The sequence below is a fragment of the Castor canadensis genome, chromosome 14 (assembly GCF_047511655.1).
Source record: "Castor canadensis chromosome 14, mCasCan1.hap1v2, whole genome shotgun sequence".
NCBI classification, from domain to species: Eukaryota; Metazoa; Chordata; class Mammalia; order Rodentia; family Castoridae; genus Castor; species Castor canadensis.
The window spans coordinates 65,315,781-65,336,932 of NC_133399.1; the positions used below are offsets into that span (position 1 = coordinate 65,315,781).

The 21,152-nt window shown below is 38.6% G+C and overlaps 1 protein-coding gene and 1 pseudogene across 1 annotated transcript in view; both read left to right on the plus strand.

Annotated features, from left to right (window-relative positions):
* The first annotated feature begins 379 nt into the window (after positions 1-379).
* LOC141416436 (U6 snRNA-associated Sm-like protein LSm6 pseudogene) lies at positions 380-624 on the plus strand (annotated as a pseudogene).
* A 5,798-nt stretch (positions 625-6,422) lies between these two features.
* The window catches only part of Ppp2cb (protein phosphatase 2 catalytic subunit beta), a 33,222-nt gene continuing 18,492 nt past the window's right edge, over positions 6,423-21,152 (plus strand). Inside the window, exon 1 of the mRNA XM_020172622.2 lies at positions 6,423-6,584. Within this exon, the coding sequence (XP_020028211.1) occupies positions 6,483-6,584 (102 nt within the window). The 5' untranslated portion in view covers positions 6,423-6,482. The remainder of the gene's footprint in view (positions 6,585-21,152) is intronic.

Below are 21,152 nucleotides of genomic sequence, written 5' to 3' on the forward strand. Positions count from 1 at the left end.
AAGACACATGAGAGGAAAGAAAGAAAAGAAAGGAAGGGAAGGAGGGAGGGAATAAGGAAAGGAGGGAGGGAGGAAGGAAAGAAGGAAGTTAGTTTTGGCCAATATTGCTGAGGAACATTGACACAAAAATCCTCAAAATAATACTTGCTAACAGAATCCATAACACATTAATTAAAAGGATTAAACACCACTGCAAAGTTTGGGTTTTCACTGAGGTAGTACACAGAGGCTGGGCTCATAGGTACCAAAAGTAGGGATTCTGGACCCCAGCTGTGAGATGAGGAACTTGAGGCCATCAAGGGTGAAATGAGTTATTCAAGTCACATAGTAGAAAAGCTGGGATTAGAACTCATGTTTCCTATGTCCCAAGATTGCTAAAATGAGTCTACAGAAGAAAACCCCCAGTGACAGGGGTTACAGCAACTCATCAGATGTCCAGTTGTGGTGAAATTGAATTCTGGAGTAGATTATCAAGAGGTCCTGGCTTGCCTAGATGGCTATATGAATGTAATGCTGAAGTGAACAGAAGAATATGTAAATGGACAGCTCAACAATAAGTACAAGGATGCATTTACCTGAGGAAGCAATGTGTTGTACATCAGTACACAGAAGGGAAGGATGTGAACACACCAAAGCAGTTCTTTTCATAATTAAATATACTTTTTATGAAATGTTTCTTTTGTGATATAAGGTCTCATGTTTTCATTGTAGTTACTGATTTTTCACTGACAAGTGTTAGGTATAAAATTATGGATTGAATTATAAGTTCAACTGTTTTTCACATTTAAGTTTCATTTCATCTTTTCTTCATGTCAGGATTCAGAATGCTAAAAGAATTAAGGAAATACCAACACTTTAAAAAAAGATCATACACAACGATAGAGCAGGTTTCATTCCAGGGATGCAAGGATGGTACAACATGCAAAAAACAATAAATGTAACACAACACGTAAATAGATTCAGATAAAAACCACATCATCATCTCAATAGATGCAGAAAAGGCCTTTAACAAAATTCAACATCCTTTCATGACAAAAGCCCTGAAGAAACTAGGAATAGAAGTAACATTCCTTAACATTATAAAGGCTTTATATAGCAAACCTATAGCCAACTTCATGCTAAATGGGGGAAAACTGAAACAATTTCCTGTCAAATCAGGAATGAGGCAAGGAGTCTACTCTCCTCTCTTATTCAATATAATACCAGAATGCCTAGCCATAGCCATAAGACAGAAGAAAGAAATAAAGGGATTCATATAGGAAGGAAGAAATCAAATTATCCCTATTTGCAGATGATATGATCTTATACCTGAAAGACCCTAAAAACTCTATCAAAAAAATTCTTTGATCTCGGAGCTGGTGGAGTGGCTCAAGAGGTAAGAGCACCTACGTAGCAAGTGTGAGGCCCCAAGTTCAAACCCCAGTGTCTCCAAGATAAATTCTTAGATCTCATAAACATTCAGTAAAGTAGCAGGACTCAAAATCAAAGCACAAAAAGTAGCATTTTTATTCACAATGAATAATCTGAGAAAGAAATCAGGAAAACAATACCATGCACAATAGCTTCAAAAAATTTAAATACCTAGGAATAAATTTAGCAAAAGAGGTAAAAGACCTATTTAACAAAAATTATAACTCACTAAAGAAGGAAATTAATAAAGACATTAGAAGATGGAAGGATATCCCACACTCATGGATTGGCAGAATCAATATTGTGAAAATGGCTATACTCTCTAAAGCAACCTACATGTTTAAAATTCCAGTGACATTCTTCACAGAGATAGAAAAATCAATCATAAAGTTCATATGGAAGCATAAAAGACCTAAAATAGCCAAAGCTATTCTGAACAAAAAGAGCAACACTGGAGGTGTCACAATACAGTGCCATAGTAATAAAAACAGCATGGTATTGGCACAAAAAAAGAGATATAAAGACCAATAGAACAGAACAGAAGACACAGACATGAACCCATGCAGCTACAGCCATTTGATTTTTGACAAAGGAGCCCAAAGCATGCACTGGAGAAAAGATGGCCTCTTCAACAAATGGTGTTGGGAAAACTGGATATTCTCCTGTAGAAGACTGAAAATTGACCCCAGTCTCGCACATTGTACTACCATCAACTCAAAGTGAACCAAAGATCCTAATGTAAGATCTAAAACTGTGAAGTTACTATGGGAAAAAATAGGGAATACACTGGAACACATAAGCATAGGTAATAACTTTATGAATAGAACTCCAATAGCTCAGCAGCTTAAAGATTGACAAATGGGACTGCATGAAACGAAAAAGCTTCTGCACAGCAAAACAGTCACTGGACTGAAGAGACAGCCTACATAACAGGAGAAAATCTTTGTCAGCTATACATCTGACAAGGGAATAATAACCAGAATATACAGGGAGCTCAAAGAATCAACAACCTGCAAAGAATCAACAACCCACTAAACAATTAAATTAACACACTGGGTAAAATATTTGAAATGGGTCAAGAAGTCTATAAATCAATAAGGAAGTGAAAAAGCTAATAAGATAAAGAACATTCAACTCACACACAAAAAAAATAACTAAATGTTAAAGATACGAGAACAATCCAGGCATGGAGGTGATCCCTACACTGGAGACACTGAGGTAGGAAGATTGCAAGCTGGGAAGCCAGCTTGCACTCCATAATGAGACCCTATCTCAAAAATTATTTATTTTGAAAAAAATAACAATTGTTAAATCTACTAGTCATCAAAAATTATATAATTTTCATCTATCATTTGGTCAAAGCTTAAAATGAATAGTATCTGATTGTATCAGTTAGGCTTGCATTCAGTTTTATTTTTTTGAAATAAAATCTTTGCAGAAGAATATTTTTCTATGGAATGCATTAAGAAATATCTGACAACTATGTCTAGAGATGTACTCAAGTTTCAATAAAAGCAGACTTATGTTTAGATAACAAATCCCCCAAATGTAGCTTAAACAAATATGAGTTTAATTTTGCTCTCGTAACTGTAAGTCTGGGGCAGGCAATCCAGACCTACTGTTCTGACTCCAGTTCGCCTTTAGGAATTTGGTTTGCTTGATCTTTCTGCCTGGCCATCCCTAATATGGGCTCACCCTTTTCCTCTTAAGAAAAAAAATCCTCAGCAATGAGTTCAAGGCAGGAGAGTTTTGAGTTTCTTCCCTTCCATAAGCCTCCCTTTAAAGTTCCATACTGTAACTTCTTACATCACTTTCCCAGGTTTATTATTTGCAGTTTTAAAATGCTTCTTTTAAAATTTTTTTTTAAATAGTGCTGGGGATTGAGCCCAAGGCCTTACAAATGTGGGCCAGTACTCTACCACAAAGCTACATTTCCAGTCCAATTTTGACTTTGTAGTTGTTGTTAATATTCCAATGCAGATGCTCGTGGAGTGGCTCAAGTGGTAGAACGCCTCCCCCGCAACTGTGAGGACCTGAGTTCAAACCCCAGTACCAAAAAAGAAAAAGAAAGCCTAATCAATTGTGTAGGAACAAAATCCAACATGCACTTTTTTTTCATTTTTGTTTTGTTTTATTTTGGAGCACTAGGGGTTGAACTCAGCGCCTTATACTTCTCTACCATTTGAGCCATACCACCAGCACTTTTGTATTTTGTTTTTGAGATAGAGTCTTGCTAATTTTGCCTGGACTGGCCTCAAACATGAGCTCCTCTTGCCTCTGCCTGTCTTAGAGCAAAGGACTCTGATAAAAAGAAGTAAACAGAATAAGAACACTTCTAGTAAGGAAATCTGGATATGGTCTACACATAGAAGATTGTGCAGTTTTGCACAACAGTTAGTGAGGATTGGGAATAGATAGTTATGTTCCACAGAAGAATACACACACAACAGAAGCAAAGAGCAGAGAAAGAAGTGTAAGAATTACAGTTTTAATTTTAATTAAGATTACTTCACAGCCAAAATAGAAAAACCCGAAATTGCAGTCATCAAGTTCCTTGGCCTATCTACCACTCTTTGGCTCTCCCTGCTCCTGCCAGACTGCAGAGGCTGTATAACAAAAAGAAGGGGAGTAGAATAAAGCTGTAGACATGGTGTTATTCCTTCCTGCACCAGCACTGTCTGGGTGAACTAAATGCATTTGGTTTTCTTTTTAAAAAATGTTTTGTTAACATATTAGTTATACAAAGATTAATGGGATTGGTATGATATTTCATTCCAACATACACTGATCAAGTCCAGCTTTCATGGTTACAAAGCAGGTCCTTTACTGCTTGAGTCATACCTCCAGTCCAATTTGTTCTGGTTATTTTAGAAATGAGAGACTTGGGAACGATTTGCCTGTTCTGGCCTAGAACCTCAATCCTCCTGATCTCAGCCTCCCAACTAACTAGGATTGCAGGTGTGAACCACTGGTGCCCAGTTTCCAGCCTCCCTTTATCCACCGTATCCACTTCCTCTTACCAACTTCTTGTAATCACTATTCTACATTCAATTCCTTTTCCATTTCCACATATAAACAACCAGTATTGTCTGTGTCTCACTTGTTTCACTTTATAATATCCTCCAATTCCATCCATTTCCCTGCAAATAACAGATTTTATTTTTCATTATAGTTGAATAATACTCTATGTATATATGCCACAGTTTCCTTATCCATCTGTTGATGAGCATGGAAGCTAATATTATTCCTTAGCTTTTGTGAATAGTGCTGGGCTAACCATGGGCATATACCTCTTTGGGATGCTTATTTCATTTCCTTTGGATATATACCCAGAAGTGGTTAGCTGGGTTATATAGCAGAGCTATTGTTAGCTTTTTGAGAAACTTCCATACCATTCTTTATAATGGTTGTACTAATCTACATTTCCACTAACAGTGTATAAGGGTTTCTTTTTCTACACATCCTCACCAGCATGTTAATTTTTTATGTTTTTCTTTTGCTAGCAGCCATTTTACCTGGGGTAAGATGACACCTCCTAGTTTTAAACTGTACCCCCTTCTCTCCAGTGTTGTTCATCATTCCTCATGTATGACTCCATCGCTCTGCCCTTGACAAGATGCTTGGGAGCAGAGCTCTTCCATCCTATTCTTCTGTTTAACTAGAGTGTTTACAGCTTTCAAAACTGACAATGGTCTTTCACACATTCATCCTCTGGTGCACACACACAGGCACAAATTCTTTCCAACTTCTTTCTCCTTTTCCAGGCAACTTCAAGAGTTTTTTTTCCTGGGAGAAGGTTCAGAATGCCACCCTTCTAAAGCTTTCTGTAATTGTTCCCCTGGGAGGAAAAGGCAACTAACACGTTGTTCCCATGTTGTACTACTGAGCGCGCACTTTTCACACTTAATCTTCACAACCTGCAAAGGTAGTCCTTACTGGGTTTAACTAATGAGAAATCAGTTTTGAGGAGTTTGGCGATTGCTCAAAGACACAGGTGGAACTTGGCAGAGCCAACACAGGAAGGTTTGTCTTCTGATATGGGCTCAGCCTTCAATAGGCACCTCCGACAGAGGAAGTACGGGGTTTGGCTTATCCTTTACGAGGTATGAGCAGCGCCCCATCAATATCTGTTGAAGAAGAAATCAAACAACGCAGTAAGCACAGTCATAAACGCTGAAAGCTGTGTGTGGTGGCACAGTACGGCAGCCCCACCATTCAGGAGGATCTCAAGTTCCAGGCCAGCCTGGACTACACAGGCAGACCCTGTCTTCAAAAAAAAAAAAAAAAAGTTGAAGCTGAAAGGGACACAGATGATCATAAACAGCAATCATTTCGTGGCCCCATAGCTAGTGCTAAGACTAGAATATAGAATGCCTGCTGTGAGAGTGAAGTGTTGTCAAGGAAAAAAGTCCAAGCTTTCCCACATTCCCTGTGCAGAGCCATGAAAATGTCAGGAGGCGAGGGGAAGACAAAGCTCCGGCAGAACAGGACGGGACGGAAGGACCAGGGGGCCTTGGCCTGAGCAGGTGGGAAGGAGGGTTAACCCCAGGAGCAGGAGGCGCGCCCCGGGGCTCTCTCGGACCGTTTCTCCGCCGAGCCGCGCGGGGGCGCTCTCCGCTCCTCGCGGGCTGAGTCCCGCCAGCGCCGCCCCCTCGCCTTTTCCCGGCGGAAATGCCGGGGCGCTGACGGAAACCCGGAGGGAGGGAAGAGAAAAGGAGAACGTGAGAGGGGGCGAGAGGCGGACGAGGCCGGCAGGCGGGCAGCGGCTGCGGCGGGCCGCCATCATCGGGCGGGAGCTCGGCCGAGGCGTCGCGCCGCGCTCCCCCCGCCCTTCACCGACCTCGGGGGCGCACGGCCGGGCGGGGCCGCCGGACGGGCGAGGCTCTCCGGGAGGCCGGGCTTAGGCGGGGCGCGGGGCTCGCGGCCGCCGTCCGCCGCTCCTCGGTGTCCCGCTGGGAGCTGGCGGCGGCGGTGGCTGGGGAGGCGAGTGGCGGCCGCGGCGGGGACGGGGACGGGGGCGGGCGGGGAGGGGGGTGGGCGGCGGCGGCGGCGCGCCCAGGGAGCCGGCGGCCATGGACGATAAGGCGTTCACCAAGGAGCTGGACCAATGGGTCGAGCAGCTGAACGAGTGTAAGCAGCTCAACGAGAACCAAGTGCGGACGCTGTGCGAAAAGGTAAGGGCCGATGCCTCCCAGGGCCCAGCCGGGTCGGGACCGGAGCCGGCGGGGACCCGGCGTCGCTGAGCGGGAGAAGCGCCGCCCCTACCCGCGCCCCGAGTTTGGTTGGGATCCCCCGTACCCTCCCCGGGAGCTAATGTCACCCAGGCAGCTCACGTGTGCACCAGCAGCACGGCGCTTCAGGAGCTAGCCTCAGGCCGCCCCAGCTTTAAAAAGGCACTTGGAAGTCGTTGAGGTTAATGAACCTGTTAGTGCGGGCGACTCTGGGTGGGTGGATTGCCGGCGTCATGGAGGAGAGGCGCGATGGCAGGCTGCTGGTTCACACGGGGTGACTTGGATGGAGGCAGGAGGGGTTTGAGTTTGGGGACCGTGTTGGCTTGAATTGATGCATGGGGGGGTGCTTGTGCAGGATAACGCTGTTCAGAAAGTTATCCCCATTTTTTACTAGGTATAGAGTTGGTTTTTTTTTTTAATCAAAGAATAGTAAAACATGCGGGTGATTAGTTGTATGTCATTTTCCATCTGTGACCTCAGCTTCCTGAGGTTTGTATCTGTTGTTTTGTGAATCATAGGAATTACCGCTTGCTCTCCATCTTAAAGTCTAGATTTTTTTCTCATTTTTTTAAATAATGTGGGCTGAATAAAAGTCTGATTTGGAGTCCATGAAGGGATAAGGAAGGAGGTACTTTCTTTCAAGCCATGATCTGTAAGATTTTCTTAAGCATAATGTATGGAAGTCAAGATATCCCAGAAATACTAATGACCAATGAGCACTCAAAATGATGCGGGTCACTTAGTGGTGAAGGAGTAATAACCGGTGTTGTGTTTTTGCAAGTGCGTTGTTGACGAGGACCGTTGTGTATGTTAGATAACTACTTAACACAGGAGAATTTCTCTAAATAGAACTGCGGAGAAAATGGTGTATTTTTCCTCTCTGAAGCAAACTACTACTTATAGCTTCAATTGACTTTACTTTTTCATGAGTCTTAAAATTTACCTTTTAAACACCTCCAAAACTCAAGTGTCAGTGTTCTGTGAAATGTTCAGTTTTGAAATTCGTTGAATCAGCTGACTTCATTATGGCTGTCAGATAAAGAATTGAAGTTATGGGCCAAGTGGTAGTTGAATCAGCTTTTCCTTTTGACTTCCTAATAATTTTAAGACATGTTCTTGCAGAAAAGTATCACACCACTACTTTGAAATAATCACACTGGAGTCTTAATCCCTTGAGGAAGCGCTCGGTATTTATCAAGAGGTTATTTTTACTTCAACGCCTAAATAAACCCAACTACCAATTCCTAGGACCTTGTAGGTATATTTATGCTTACATCTTATGATGTTCCTGTATTTTTCTCTGTATCTGTACTCTGCCACAGAACTTCCTCTCCTCCTTTTAATGGAGTTGCAAAAGGGTTGGAGAAGTGTGTAGTATCTTTTTCTCTCTTTTTGAGCAGTAATTCACTTTATAGCATCTGTTGGGGGGGGGGAGGTGTGTGTGTGTGTGTGTGTGTGTGTGTGTGTGTGTGTGTGTGTGTTTCAGTATTCTGACCTTAGACCCTAATTCCATTTTGTAGTATGTGTAAGCTCAGTCTGTCTGAATTTAAATCCTCCACATGTACTAGCATAGCTGCCACTCTGCACTTCTAATTTCCTTATCTGTGAGACAGGGATAATATTTACCAATCCCCTGGGTTGACAGTATTAAGATACTACCCAACAGAAAATAAGCATCCAGTAGATGTTAAATGAAGAAGGATAAATTTTTTTATCTTGTTTTAAATGTTACTCCATTTTCTTTTGGAAAGGAACATAAAATAGATGTATTAATATGACTTTTGGTGAATGTACTTTAAAGGACATTTTATACTATACAGTGGCTATAAAACTCTGAAAAGTAGTGTGTTCCCTATTATCTTCAGCCCAAAATATCAAATTTTGTAGCAGTGTTGTGAATATCTTTACTCCTAACTTGGTCTTGTTGATTCTTGCTCTACCCTTCCAGAGCAAGAATGGCCAGCATATAAGAACATAAGAGAAAAACCAAGTTAAGCTTAATTATGTACATCATCTACTTTTAATTCCTTTTGGTTAAATTTTTAATAGCATGATTTTTATATTCTATTTGTGATACCATATAGAAAGGTACATTATAAGGTGGTGTTTTTCCCTTGGAATTAGATTGTATTCCAGTTCAGAATGCCTGAAAGCTGAAGCTATCAGCTGAAATCAAAATCAAACTGGTACTAGAAAAGGACCTATAAAATCCATCCTAGGGCCAGTGGACAAATGACTATAAATGGAGTATGAGGGTTGCTGGGCACCAGCGGCTCACACCTGTAATCCTAGCTACTGGCTACTGTTCGAAGCCAGCCTAGGCAAAAAGTTCTCAAGGCCCTATCTTGAAAAAACCCTTCACAAAAATAGGCAGAGTGGCAAGGTGAAGGCCCTGAGTTCAAGCCCCAGTACCACCAAAAAAGAAAAGAGGATGAGGGCTGGAGCAGGGCTGGAGTGGTAGAGCACTGCCTAGCAAGCAAGAGGCCCTGAGTTCAACACCCAGAACACCCAAAAAAAAAAAAGTGAGAGTGTGAATGGTGTGGTACGCTTGGCTTCTGAGGTTAATCTCTGGTGAAAAACTGTTGGCATAAAAAAGTAACACATCTTCTGAGAAGGCCAGCTCTTTACACTAACTTAAATTAGCAATATAGATTTTGAAGCTAATTATGAATTTGACTGCTTAAGTGTCAGACACATTGTGTCTGTGATTCCTTACTGCAACAGCAGTATGCTCAACATTTTTTAAAGATGGTGTGCCTAAGAGCCAGTCTGGTGCTGTGTGGGACATTCTATGCCTAGAGCTATTAACTTTTGTCTCCAGAGGGTAAAAAAGTTTTAGGCTCATTGGCCTGATAAATTTTATTATATGCCTGAACCTTGGTGGTGGTATTCTAGGTGGGGAGGGATATTTAGCCATTTTTGTATGTTGGCAGGTCTCTATTCTGATGATTATAAAATAGTACCTACTGAGAAAAAAAAATTGAAGCCTATATAGAAATGTAAATATGTAAATTTTATATTGAACTACTGGATATGTTTCTTGATACTGGCTTCAAAGGCTTGAAATAAGCAGAACTATCTTTAGGATATTACTTTTAACTTCATTCTCAATGTGAAATAGCATTCCTCAATTCCTGAATCTTCAACATCCTCTTGATGGAGATTAGATCCTGGTAAAAATGAGTCATTTTTGTGAGTTGAGAAAATTCTTTCAGATTACTCTCTGTGATAGATTGCAGCTTTTTTTTTTTTTTTCAAGTGTCTTTACACACCAAAAAGCCAAACTGGTAGTTTCATTTTAAAATTTCCCTTGAACAAGGATTAGCACCAGCCTTGGTGGTCCAGTCACAAAGTCTACAATGCAGTGATATGTAGAAAATCCTCCTTTCACTCTGTGACAAAGAATGAATGACATGGTTACAGGGCAGTATGAGGTTAAAACCCAGTTCTACTGACTGAACAAATCATTGACTTAGATGAGCCAGCCCATCTTATCTGGCAGGTAAGAGACTGTCATGAACTATTGCTAATGACTAGAAAGAGCTTTGTTGAATCAGGTCATTTCTCAACTCCACATATGATATGGAAAGTCATATATCTATGCAGGACATTTATGTTACAAAATTTCTTTTTATCAGGTAGGTTTTTTTTTTTAACCATATGCCTTTCTAATCAAAGATGTTTTAGAAATTTTTCCCTCAGTCTTTTTCCTGTGCTGAGGCTGTAGCCCAGGGCTACCTCTCACATGTTAGTGCTCTACTACTGGGTTACTTTCCCAGGCCCTTCACAGTCCTTGACTCATCACAAACACTCTGAAGGATTTGGTGAAAGGAAACCAAATGTCAGAAATCAAAGATAGAATTAATGCCTGATTATTTTTCCTAAATCCTTTTTTCTGAATTTAGGGTTTTTTCTAGGACAATGGTATTAAAATCACAGATATAACCTAATATATGTGAGAAATTTGAGGATGTCAAGTTAAATAGGAAGTTTAATTGCTTTGAGCCAATTTCCTTGTAAATTCTTCAAGTGAATATAGTGGAATGTAAACCTAATGTAGGTTGTTAAAAATACCGTGCTTGTAGTAGACACCTTTTTCCCCCCCAATGCTATACCTTTATTAATGACCAAATGTTATCTAGGACTTCCTGTATGTTACTTTTCGAGTCAAATGTCCCTAAACTTTAGCCCTAGGAAGAAAGTCTGTGCATTACAAATTGTTTCCTTTTTAGGGAACGGGAGAGCTCAAACTTAAGACTTGGTTTGCCATTGTCTTTCATAATCAGGGACAATTTCTCTTTTCCTTTTTTGAGATAGGGTCTCCCTATGTTGCCAGGCTCTGCTTCCCAAGTATCTGGGAGGTACATGCCACTGTGCCTTGCTGTGAGGCTCTTTTTGTGGGATAGAAAGAAAATTCTAAATTCTTTATGGTGTGATTTGCTTTTGTAATCCAGAAGGATTTGTAGGGCGCTAAATGTGTAACTAAGTGGTACAGCACTTGGGTTTAGTACCCAGCACCAACCAAAAAAAAAAGGATTTTGTTTTGCAGGAGGTAAAGGGCACAAGTCCTCCAAACCTGTGGCACCAATTGCCAGTGTTTCCCAAAACCACACTTAGCTTCAAGGACTCTGAGAAAGCCACTAAAAGATGCTGTACTCACAATTGTGGTTTATTACCATAATCGGGAAAGAATACATACCAGAATAAACCCCAGGAAGACAGGCAGAGAGAGGGCAAAGAGTCCAGGAGGGCTGATGGCTTTCGTCTCCATTTCCTCAAGAAGCAGAACATATAGCAGGGCACCCAGAACTCCGAAAATCACTTTTTTAGGCTGTCCAAGCCCCTAGGGCAGAGACACACTTTATCAGGCAGAACATTATAAGAATAAAGGCCAGTCCTCTCCTTCGTGAGGTTAGCTCCTCACTACCTAGATTTTTATTTCATAACAAGTTATGTGTGACAAGAACTTTAATACAACAAATAAGTGAAATACACCAAAATATATGAGGAAAGCATGGGTAGATCTGTCAGAATCATAGAATGGGTACAACCTGAATTGTTTCTAATTGAGTTGGCATACTCTTTGTTTAATTTTATATTTTATCTTTTCCTGATAGTATAAATTCTTTGAAAATTAAGAAAGTTGGCCATTTTTAAATGCTTAAAATACTCTCTACCATACTTTTTGTAATTTTTGTTATACAAGCTTTAATGTTTTTTTGTAATCAGATTGTATTTTCCATAAACTTTATAGTGTGCATAAAAATCAGAAGAATTGAATTTCCTTGACTTCATCCCAGAGATTATGGGATGGATTATTGGATCAATGCAAAATGCTGTATTATTTTTGAACACTATCACAGGTATTATGATTTAGAAATTCCAGATTGCAGTTCGAGGAATACTGCTTTATGATACACCATTCCCCAAACCACTGATAAATTTATCAATATTTTATTTCATTATTCTTGGAGTAACTTTAAAAAATAAAAGTGAAGGCTGTGGATATAGCTCAGTAGTAAAGTACTTCCTTAGCATGTGCAAGGCCCTACATTTGCCATCACTGCAATAAAAGAAAGAAAATTAAAGTGATACTTCTTTGTAAAAAACTTACCAAGAAACCAGGTGCAATGGCTCATGTCTGTAATCCCAGCTACTTGGGAGAAAGAGAGGTGATTGTTCTTAGAGGCCAGCCCTGGTAAAAAGTTCCCGAGATCCCATCTCAACCAATAAAAAGTTGGACATGGTGGTACATGTCTGTCATGAAGCATTAATAGAAGGATCCTGTGTTGTCCAGGTTCAGGCCCAGGCATAAACTATTTGAAAAGATTGCTAAAGCAGAAAAGGGGGAATGATTCAAGTAGTAAAGTACCTGCCTAGCAAACGCAAGGCTAAAATTCAAACCCCAATACTGTCAACAAAATGAATTATGAAGGATAGCTTGAAGTAGATGGGCTGGCGCATGTCTTTGATCCCAACATTGGGATCATAGACGTGAGCCAAGGTATTTAAGTCCAGTGTCTACATAGAAAGACACTGTCTACTTAAAAAAAAAAAAAAAGCAGCGGGGGGAGGAAAAAGGAAGGAAAGGAAAGGTTAGCTTGGATATGTGGCTCAGTGGGAGGGACACAGCTTGAACAGCACTTACCTTCTCATAAATACATGAGGTGGAAGGTGCATCCTTTTTTTGCAGTGATGAATTTCATACTCCTTTCTGGCTTGGACCAGCTTCCAACATTTTCTCTCTTGTGCTTTCATGAAATGTGTCTGAGGATTCCTTTAATGAGATTTTTGTTACTGTCATTCCTCATTTCCTCTGGGATATCTTCATCCTTTTAGTACAACCACTTTGCTCATTTTCGACAGCACATTTGCTTTTTTTATTTACTTATCTTACTTAGCTTATTTATGTTGCCGAGTTCCTGGCTGCATATCTGGTCTTTCCAGTGGCAGCAATGTCACCATTCCCACAGTCAACTATTTTATATACTTTTGATTTAAATTTCATCTCCAGTCTTACCATTTTTCTTTTTTTTATATTACCATTTTATATATATGTATTTTTTTTTTGGTGGCACTGGAGTTTGAACTCAGGGCTCATGCTTGCTAGGCAGACACTCTACCACTTGAGCAACTCTGCCAGCCACTTTTCATTTCTTTGCTGCAGTGTCATCATTAAGCAAATCTCTACTTTGAGTATTCGTTTTTGTAAAATGTTACATGAGTGTATTAAAGACAAGGAGGCCACACAACTACACATTTTGCTATTTGTGAACTTGATAACAGATGACCAGCTGCAGTCTGTGAAATAAGTGAAGTCACAAAGTCATTGATTGTGATACACACATATCTGTTGTTTATGTAGTGATTTGTAGATTAACAGCAAGATTTTTTACTTTAATTACTCACAATTAAAATAACGTAGTGACTGAAATTTCAACCATGTTGTTCGGGGCCTGATGTTGTTTAATTAAGCCATGGTAATAGAAATTCACTCATATAGGAACTGTGCCAAGTGAAAACTACTTGCATTCAAGCAAAATAATTTATTAGACTTTGGATTCACTAGATAATGTAACCCCCTTGTAATGTGATACTTCACTTTTGGTTTGGGATTTTTTCCTCAATTTCTAAAAACTGAGATGTAATTTCCATGCCATAAAAGTCACCTTTTTTCAACTGTACAATTCAGTAGTTTCAAGATTTTTCCATATTGGTAGCATGTATCAGTATGTCATTCCTTTTTATAGCTGAATAAAATCCCATAGTATTGATATAATACAGTGGTCGGTTTGTTTTGTCATTTAAAAATTGTATTGTCAGCCAGGTGTGGTGGTACTTGTCTGTAATCCCAGCACCAAGAAAGCTGAGGCAGGAGGATTGAATGTTCAAGGGCAGCATGGGCTACATAGGGAGACTCATATCTCAAAAAATAAAAGTATATTTTTAGACTGAAAAAGTAATACATAAATTGCTTTTTAAATGTCAAGCATGTGAAATACTCGGGGAAAAAAGCAAATATACTGGTGGCACCTACCTTCCCTAGTCAAAGACAATCATTGTTAACATTTGTGTATATAATCTTCAAGTCTTGGTTTTGGTAGGTGTAGAGTGGAGGGATGTTTGTAAGCTATTGTTTATATTGAAGTATCACTTCCTAAAACTTCTTACTTTTATCTCTATACCTCATTTTTAAAAATTTTGAGAGTATATGTTTATTCTTCAGTATGTTTCCAAAGCTTGATATTGCTTGGCATACAGACACTTGATATTATTGAATCAAACAGAAAAGTTCATTTCCACGAATTTAAAAGTAAAGAAAAAACTCAGGGGTAGGGCATGGTTCATGGTAGAGCACCTGCCTAGTAAGCCAAGGCCCCAGTACCACCAGAAAGAGAGAGAGAAGAAAGAGAGAATGGAAAAAAAAGTCTTCACTTATGGAAGATCCTTTTAACAGTATATAAGAAGACAGCCACCTTTCTTACATTGAGTTTTTTGGGTTTAGGGGTGGGAGGGGAAGGGTGTTGTTTTGTTTTTGAGACAGGGTCTTCCTGCATAGCCTAGGCTGGCATAGAACTGAAATTCCTTCTGCCTCTGCCTTGGAAATGCTAGAATTACAGTTATGTACCTCCATAACTGGCAAGCCTGTAGAATTTCTTCTTTTCTTTTGGCTGTACTGGGGCTGGAACGCAGGGCCTCATGCTTGCTAGGCTTGCTAAGCAGACACTCTACCACTTGAGCCACTCTGCCAGCCCAGGATTTTTAGCTTCTAGTAATGTTAACTATGTCAGATTAGTCTGTTTTCTGATTTGGTTTTGATGAATCTGCCTAGTGAGTAAGAGATAATCTGTAGTCCTTTTTAACAGCTCATTTATTTATAGAGGGGAAAGAAGGATTTGTATACTGTTAGAAACAAATACCATAGCTTTACATGAATGTGATTCTGGTAGTGAACACTTAACATAAGAATAGCATGTGGACTGGAGATGTGACTCAAGCAGTAGCATGCCTGCTTTGCAAGTGTGAAGTACTGAGTTCAAACTCCAGTCCCACCAAAAAAAAAAAGATTGTCACCTGTTTCAGGCGGGGAGAGTATTTTCAATACTCCGTACTCCTAAAATATGAGTAGAAAGGAAAATATTTTGTTCTTCCTCTTAAATGTGAATGTCATTTCCAAAGCTTTGTGTCTTAGTTCATTTCCTAATATAGATTTAATTTTATAGTAACAAGAAAAGTATTTCTTTTTCTTCTTTTTTTTTTTTCCCTAATTGTGGATAGAATCATAAAGCATGTAGAAAGAATTGAGAGCAGTTCTGCGACTGTTTGTTGCAGAGCTCCCAATAGTTGCTGTCTAGAAAGTTGGATTTGGGGAGGGTTCCCACTGTTACTTGTTAAGAATGGCTCGCTGTACCTAAGCATTCATGTTGAGAGTTTGGAATTTTGGTACAAGCTAGGCAGAGGGTGCCTACATGACAGCCCTCATTATAGGACTTGGGCACTGAGTCTCTGGTGGACTTTCCTGGTAGACAGCACTTCATTTTTTATCACAACCAGGGCATTCTGCACATTCTGTGACTGCACTGAAACTCTTGCATTTGGTTTCCTTAGGACTATCTCCTGTGTCTTTTCCTTTGCCTATTTTGTTTTGTGTCTTTTTGCTGTAATAAATAAATCATAGCTCTGAATATGGCTACTTTGTTCTGTTAGTCTTTTAGTGAATCACTGAACCTAGAAGAGGTCTTGGGATTCCAGCTGTATAAGATTTTATGTTTTAAAATATCATGTGAAGTGGGGTTAATATAGTCAAGTAGTATGATCTGTGTACATATGAAAAATGTCAAAATGAAACCCATAGTTTTATAATTGAAGTGTGCTAATAAAAAAAATCATATGTACTATATACTTCTGCCGATCTAACTCATTCTCTCCATGAAGGCAAGCCAAACTGATCTTATTGTAAAAATCTGAATAAAGGGTGTTAGTTATAATTCAGGTGTTTAAAAAACATGAAGATATCTGTGTAGTGGAGATAAATTGTTCCAGGGAGGTGGGACAGGGATCACATTGGCATCACAGAGTATTCTCAACACTGTGTAAAAACTAAGGAAGTATTATTGTAGAGTACTTCTCTTAACCCATCTCATAGTTTTGTAGGACTTGTACTGGATTAAGATAACTATATGCCCTTAAGAGAACGAGTGAGTTGGATAATAACACTTTGGGTGCTTTTAATTTCTGTATTTAAAAGTAATACACAAAATGGTAGTAGTCAAATATGAAGCAAAACAAAGTTGAAATTCCCCATTTGAACATTGTTTTGTACTAATAACACAAAAATTGCATAACTGCAATTGAACTTTCTAAGGATTTATACTGTTCATATTGATTGATTGATTTTTGGCAGTCTTGAGGCTTTGCTCTGGCCAGACAGGTACTCCACCACTTAAATCATTCTTCCAACTCTTTTTGCTCTGGTTATTTTGAAGATAGGGTCTCATTTTTTGCCCAGCCCAGCTTGGACTATGTTCCTCCTCCTTTATACTTCCCAGCCATAGATGTGATAACAAACGTGGGCCACCATGCCTAGCTTTTTTCCACTGAGATAGGGTCTTGAGAACTTTTTTGGCTGTGGCCAGTCTAGATCCGCAACCCTCCTGATCTCAGCCTCCCAGGGAGCTAGGATTATAAGCATGAGCCAGAAGTACTCTGCTTGATTTTTCTTTTTTTTTAAAGAGCAATATTAGAAGCTGTCTTATGAAAAAACTTGATTTCTGGTAAAAACTATTATCTCATTTGTTATTATAAACAGTTTTGAGTCCTTTATAAGATTCTGTAGAAGAAGCTTGGTGATGTCTAAAATACCGTTTAGTTCTGTTGGAATTAATACCCTCATTCTGGTCACATCCCAGTGATTGGCTGTGTCTCCTCTGGCCAGTGAGCTGTAGCAGGAGTGCTGGAGTGATGCCTCTGCAAAAGCTTTGTGCAGTAAACAGATTAGGCTGCCGTGCCATGAACTCTTTAGCTTTGTCTCTTCTGCCTTCTAGTATTTTTTGTTATCTCTGATCCCAGCTACAGTGCCTGGAGATACACTATTTTATGACAATGAAATGACTATTCTGTTTACTAGAAGTGGCAGAAAAGATGGAAAGAGTCCATTGACCTAATAGCCCTTAAGCTACACCAGATCCAGGGCTGCCTACCTCCAAGCTTCGTGTTGAGTGAGAAAAATAAGCTCACAGTTTAAGGTCCCTCCCCCCCCACCCCCAAAAAGAGAATTTCATTAATGTGATAATATATCTTGCCTCACAGCCAAGAATCAACCCTTACAGAATTTTAGTTTGGAAAAGAACAGCTATTTCTACATTATACATGGAACAGTTTGAACTCCATGTTTTAGAGATGAAGGCTCGTATCTAGTCTAAATAAAGAAACTGAAAGGTTATAAAGACCTAAGTCTGCACAATTAGATTAGAACCGTGAAGAGAACCTGTTTCTCAAAAATTTTCTGTATTTACAGTCTTACTCTAATTATAGGCAAGTAAGAAAAATATAGATTCTAATAAAACAATAAAAAAAAAAAAGAAAAGTATAGATTCCATTGTTTATAACTCTTCAGAAATCTACCAGTCTAACTTAAACAGAAAGACATTCATTGGAAGAGTATTGATAATCAAGAATCAAAAGAAAAGCTGAATGCGTTTAATTTTAAAAGAGAGGGAGAGAGATGCCACAAATAACATAATGATGTACCTTAAGCTTTTAGAAAAACAAGAACAAGCTAAATCCCAAACTAACAGAAAAATAATAAAAATTTGGGCAAGAATTAATAAAGTAGAGACCAAAAAAACTGGCAGCCAGACGCTGGTGGCTCATACGCGTAATCCTAGCTACTTGGGAGGTAGAGATCAGGAGGATTGAGGTTTGAAGTTAGCCCAGGCATATAGTTGTGAAACCCTATCTTGAAAATATCCAGCACAAAAAAAGGGCTGGCAGAGTGGCTCCAGTGGTAGAGTGCCTGCCTGCCTAGCAAGCATGAAGCACTGAGTTCAAACCCTAGTTCCACAAAAAAAGAGAGAGAGAGAGAAAAACCAAAACAACTAGAAAAAAATCAAACAAAAAGTTAATTCTTCAAAAAGATAAAATAAGATTGATAGATCCTTAGCCAGTCTGACTAGGACAGAAAAGACCCAAATTAGTAAAATTAGAGATGAAAAAGAGATTATCAAAGCAACCACCAACAATCCAGATGATTACAAGGGAGTACTTTGAAAACTATACTCAAATAAAAAGAAAAATATAGAAAAAAATGGATAAATTTCTAGACATAGTTGACTTAACAAAATTGAACCAAGAAGCTAAAACCAACTAAATAGATCTATAACAAGTAATGAGTTTGAAGCAGTCATAGTCTCCCAACAAAGAAAAGCCTAGGATTCAATGGATTTGGTACTGAATTCTATCACTTTTTTTTTCTATTTAAATATTTTAATGATAAAAGAAAATAGAAATCTTACTTTAAAATATCAAAATTATGGAAAATTTAAATTATAAATTCCCTTACATTGCTACAATCATTTTCTAGTTTCTCTATATGCATTTTCACCTGGTTATGTTATATATTCTTTATGTGACTTTTTTTTTAATTACTCATTTATTCACATGTGCATACATTGTTTGGGTCATTTCTCCCTCTTGCCCCCCCCCCCCCCGCTTCCAGGCAGAACCTGTTCTGCACTTTTCTCCAGTTCCGTTGAAGAGTAGAAATGAGCAATCATAAGAAAGACATAGCAGTTTTGTAGTTGAGATAAGGACAGCTATACATTTTAAAGAAGAACTAGCACCATTACTCTTCAGACTTTTCCATGAAATAGAAAGGAGAGGAACACTGCCAAACTCATTCAATGAAGCCAGTGTTACACTCATCCCAAAACCAGATAAAGACACAACAAAAAGAATTATAGACCAGTCTCTTTAAAGAGCATGGATGTAAAAATTCTTAAAGTACTTCCAAACTAAATCCAAAAACGTATCAAAAAAGAGCATATATCATGATCAAGTTGGTTTCATCCCACTGATGCAAGGATGAGTCAATATACCCAAATCAATAAATGTAATACAGCATATAAACAAAATTGAGGACAAAAAAAAAATCACATGATTATCTCATAAAAGCTCTGAAGAAACTAGGAATAGAAGGCATGTTCCTATAAGAACATGATATATGACATGATAAGAGCATGTTCCTATACGATGATATATGACAAACCTGTAGCCAGCATTATACTAAGTGGAGGAAAACTGAAACCATTTCCGCTGAAGTCAGAAATGAGACAACAGTGTCCACTCTTCCCACTCTTATTAAATATAGTTTTGGAATTCCTAGCTAGAGCAATAAGACAGGAAAAGAAATGAAAAGGATTCAAATAGTGGAGGAAGAAGTCAAATTATCCATATTTGCAGATGATATCTTATATCTAAAAGATTCTAAAGACTTAACCATAAAAACTTAGATATCATAAACACTTTCAACAATGTATACAATATCAATATACAAAAATCAATAGGTTTTCTATATACCAACAATGAACAGACTAAGAAATCAGGAAAACAATCCCATTCATAAATAAATTTAATGAAGGAAGTGAAAGACCTCTGCAGTGAGAACTATAAATCACTAAAGAAAGAATTGGAGAAGCTGGAAAGGTGTCCTATGCTCATGGATCAGCAGAATCAATACCGTGGAAATGGCTATACTACTAAAAGCAATTTATATGTTTAATGCAATTCCTATCAAAATGCCCATGACATTCTTCACAGAGATAGAAAACTCAATCCTAGAGTTCATATGGACGCACAAAAGACTTGGAACAGCCAAAGCAATCCTGACCAAAGAGCAATGCTGGAGGTATCACAATATCTGATCTCATATTATACTGTAGAGCAATAGTATATAGTATGGTATTGGCACAAAAACAGACAAGGTGTGTGGAACAGAATTTAAGACCAGAGATAAATCCTCACAGCTACAGCCATTTTCAACAAGGGACCCAAAAACACGTTGGAAGAAACACAGCCTCTTCAACAAATGGTGCTGGAGAAAATGGAACTTAATGTAAGACCTAAAACTTTGAAACTACTATAGGAAAGAATAAACACTGGAACATATAGGCAATAACTTCCTAAATAGAAATGCAGTAACTCAGCAAATAAGAGATAGGATTGACAAATGGGGCTGCATCAAACTACACAGCTTCTGTACAGCAAAGGAAAGTCACTAGACTGAATAGACAGCCTGCATAATGGGAGAAAATCTTTGCCAGTTATACATCTGACAAGTGACTAATAACCAAAATATACAGGGAGCTCAAACTAAACTCCCAAAGAATCAACAACCCAATCAATAGATGGGCAAATGAACTGAACAGATAATTTTCAAAGGAAGAAGTATAAATGACCAATAAATACATGTGAAGAAATGCTCCACATCCAATTAATATAATTAATATTATATTAATATTATATATTAATATATAAATATATATATTATATTAATATTATATATTAATATAATATGCCTTTATATTAAAGGTAATATAAATCAAAACAACATTAAGATTTCACCTCCAGTCAAATGGCTGTCATCAAGAAAACAACAAATATTGGCAAGGATGGGAGGAAAAGGGAGCCTTTATACACTGTTAGTAGGAATGTAAATTAGTATAACCAGGATGGAAAGCAATATGGAGATTCCTCAAAAAACTACAAACAGAACTACCAAATATCCAGTGATATTACTCCTGGGTATATATCTGAAGGAATGTAAGTTAGGATGCAGTAGAGATATTTGCACACCCATGTTCATTGCAGCACTGTTCACAATAGCTAAGCTATGGAAACGGCCCAGATGCCCTACAACTGCTGAATGGATTAAGAAAATTTTTTATATATATATATATATATGCACACACACACACATCAATCTGAATATATCTATATATATATACACACACA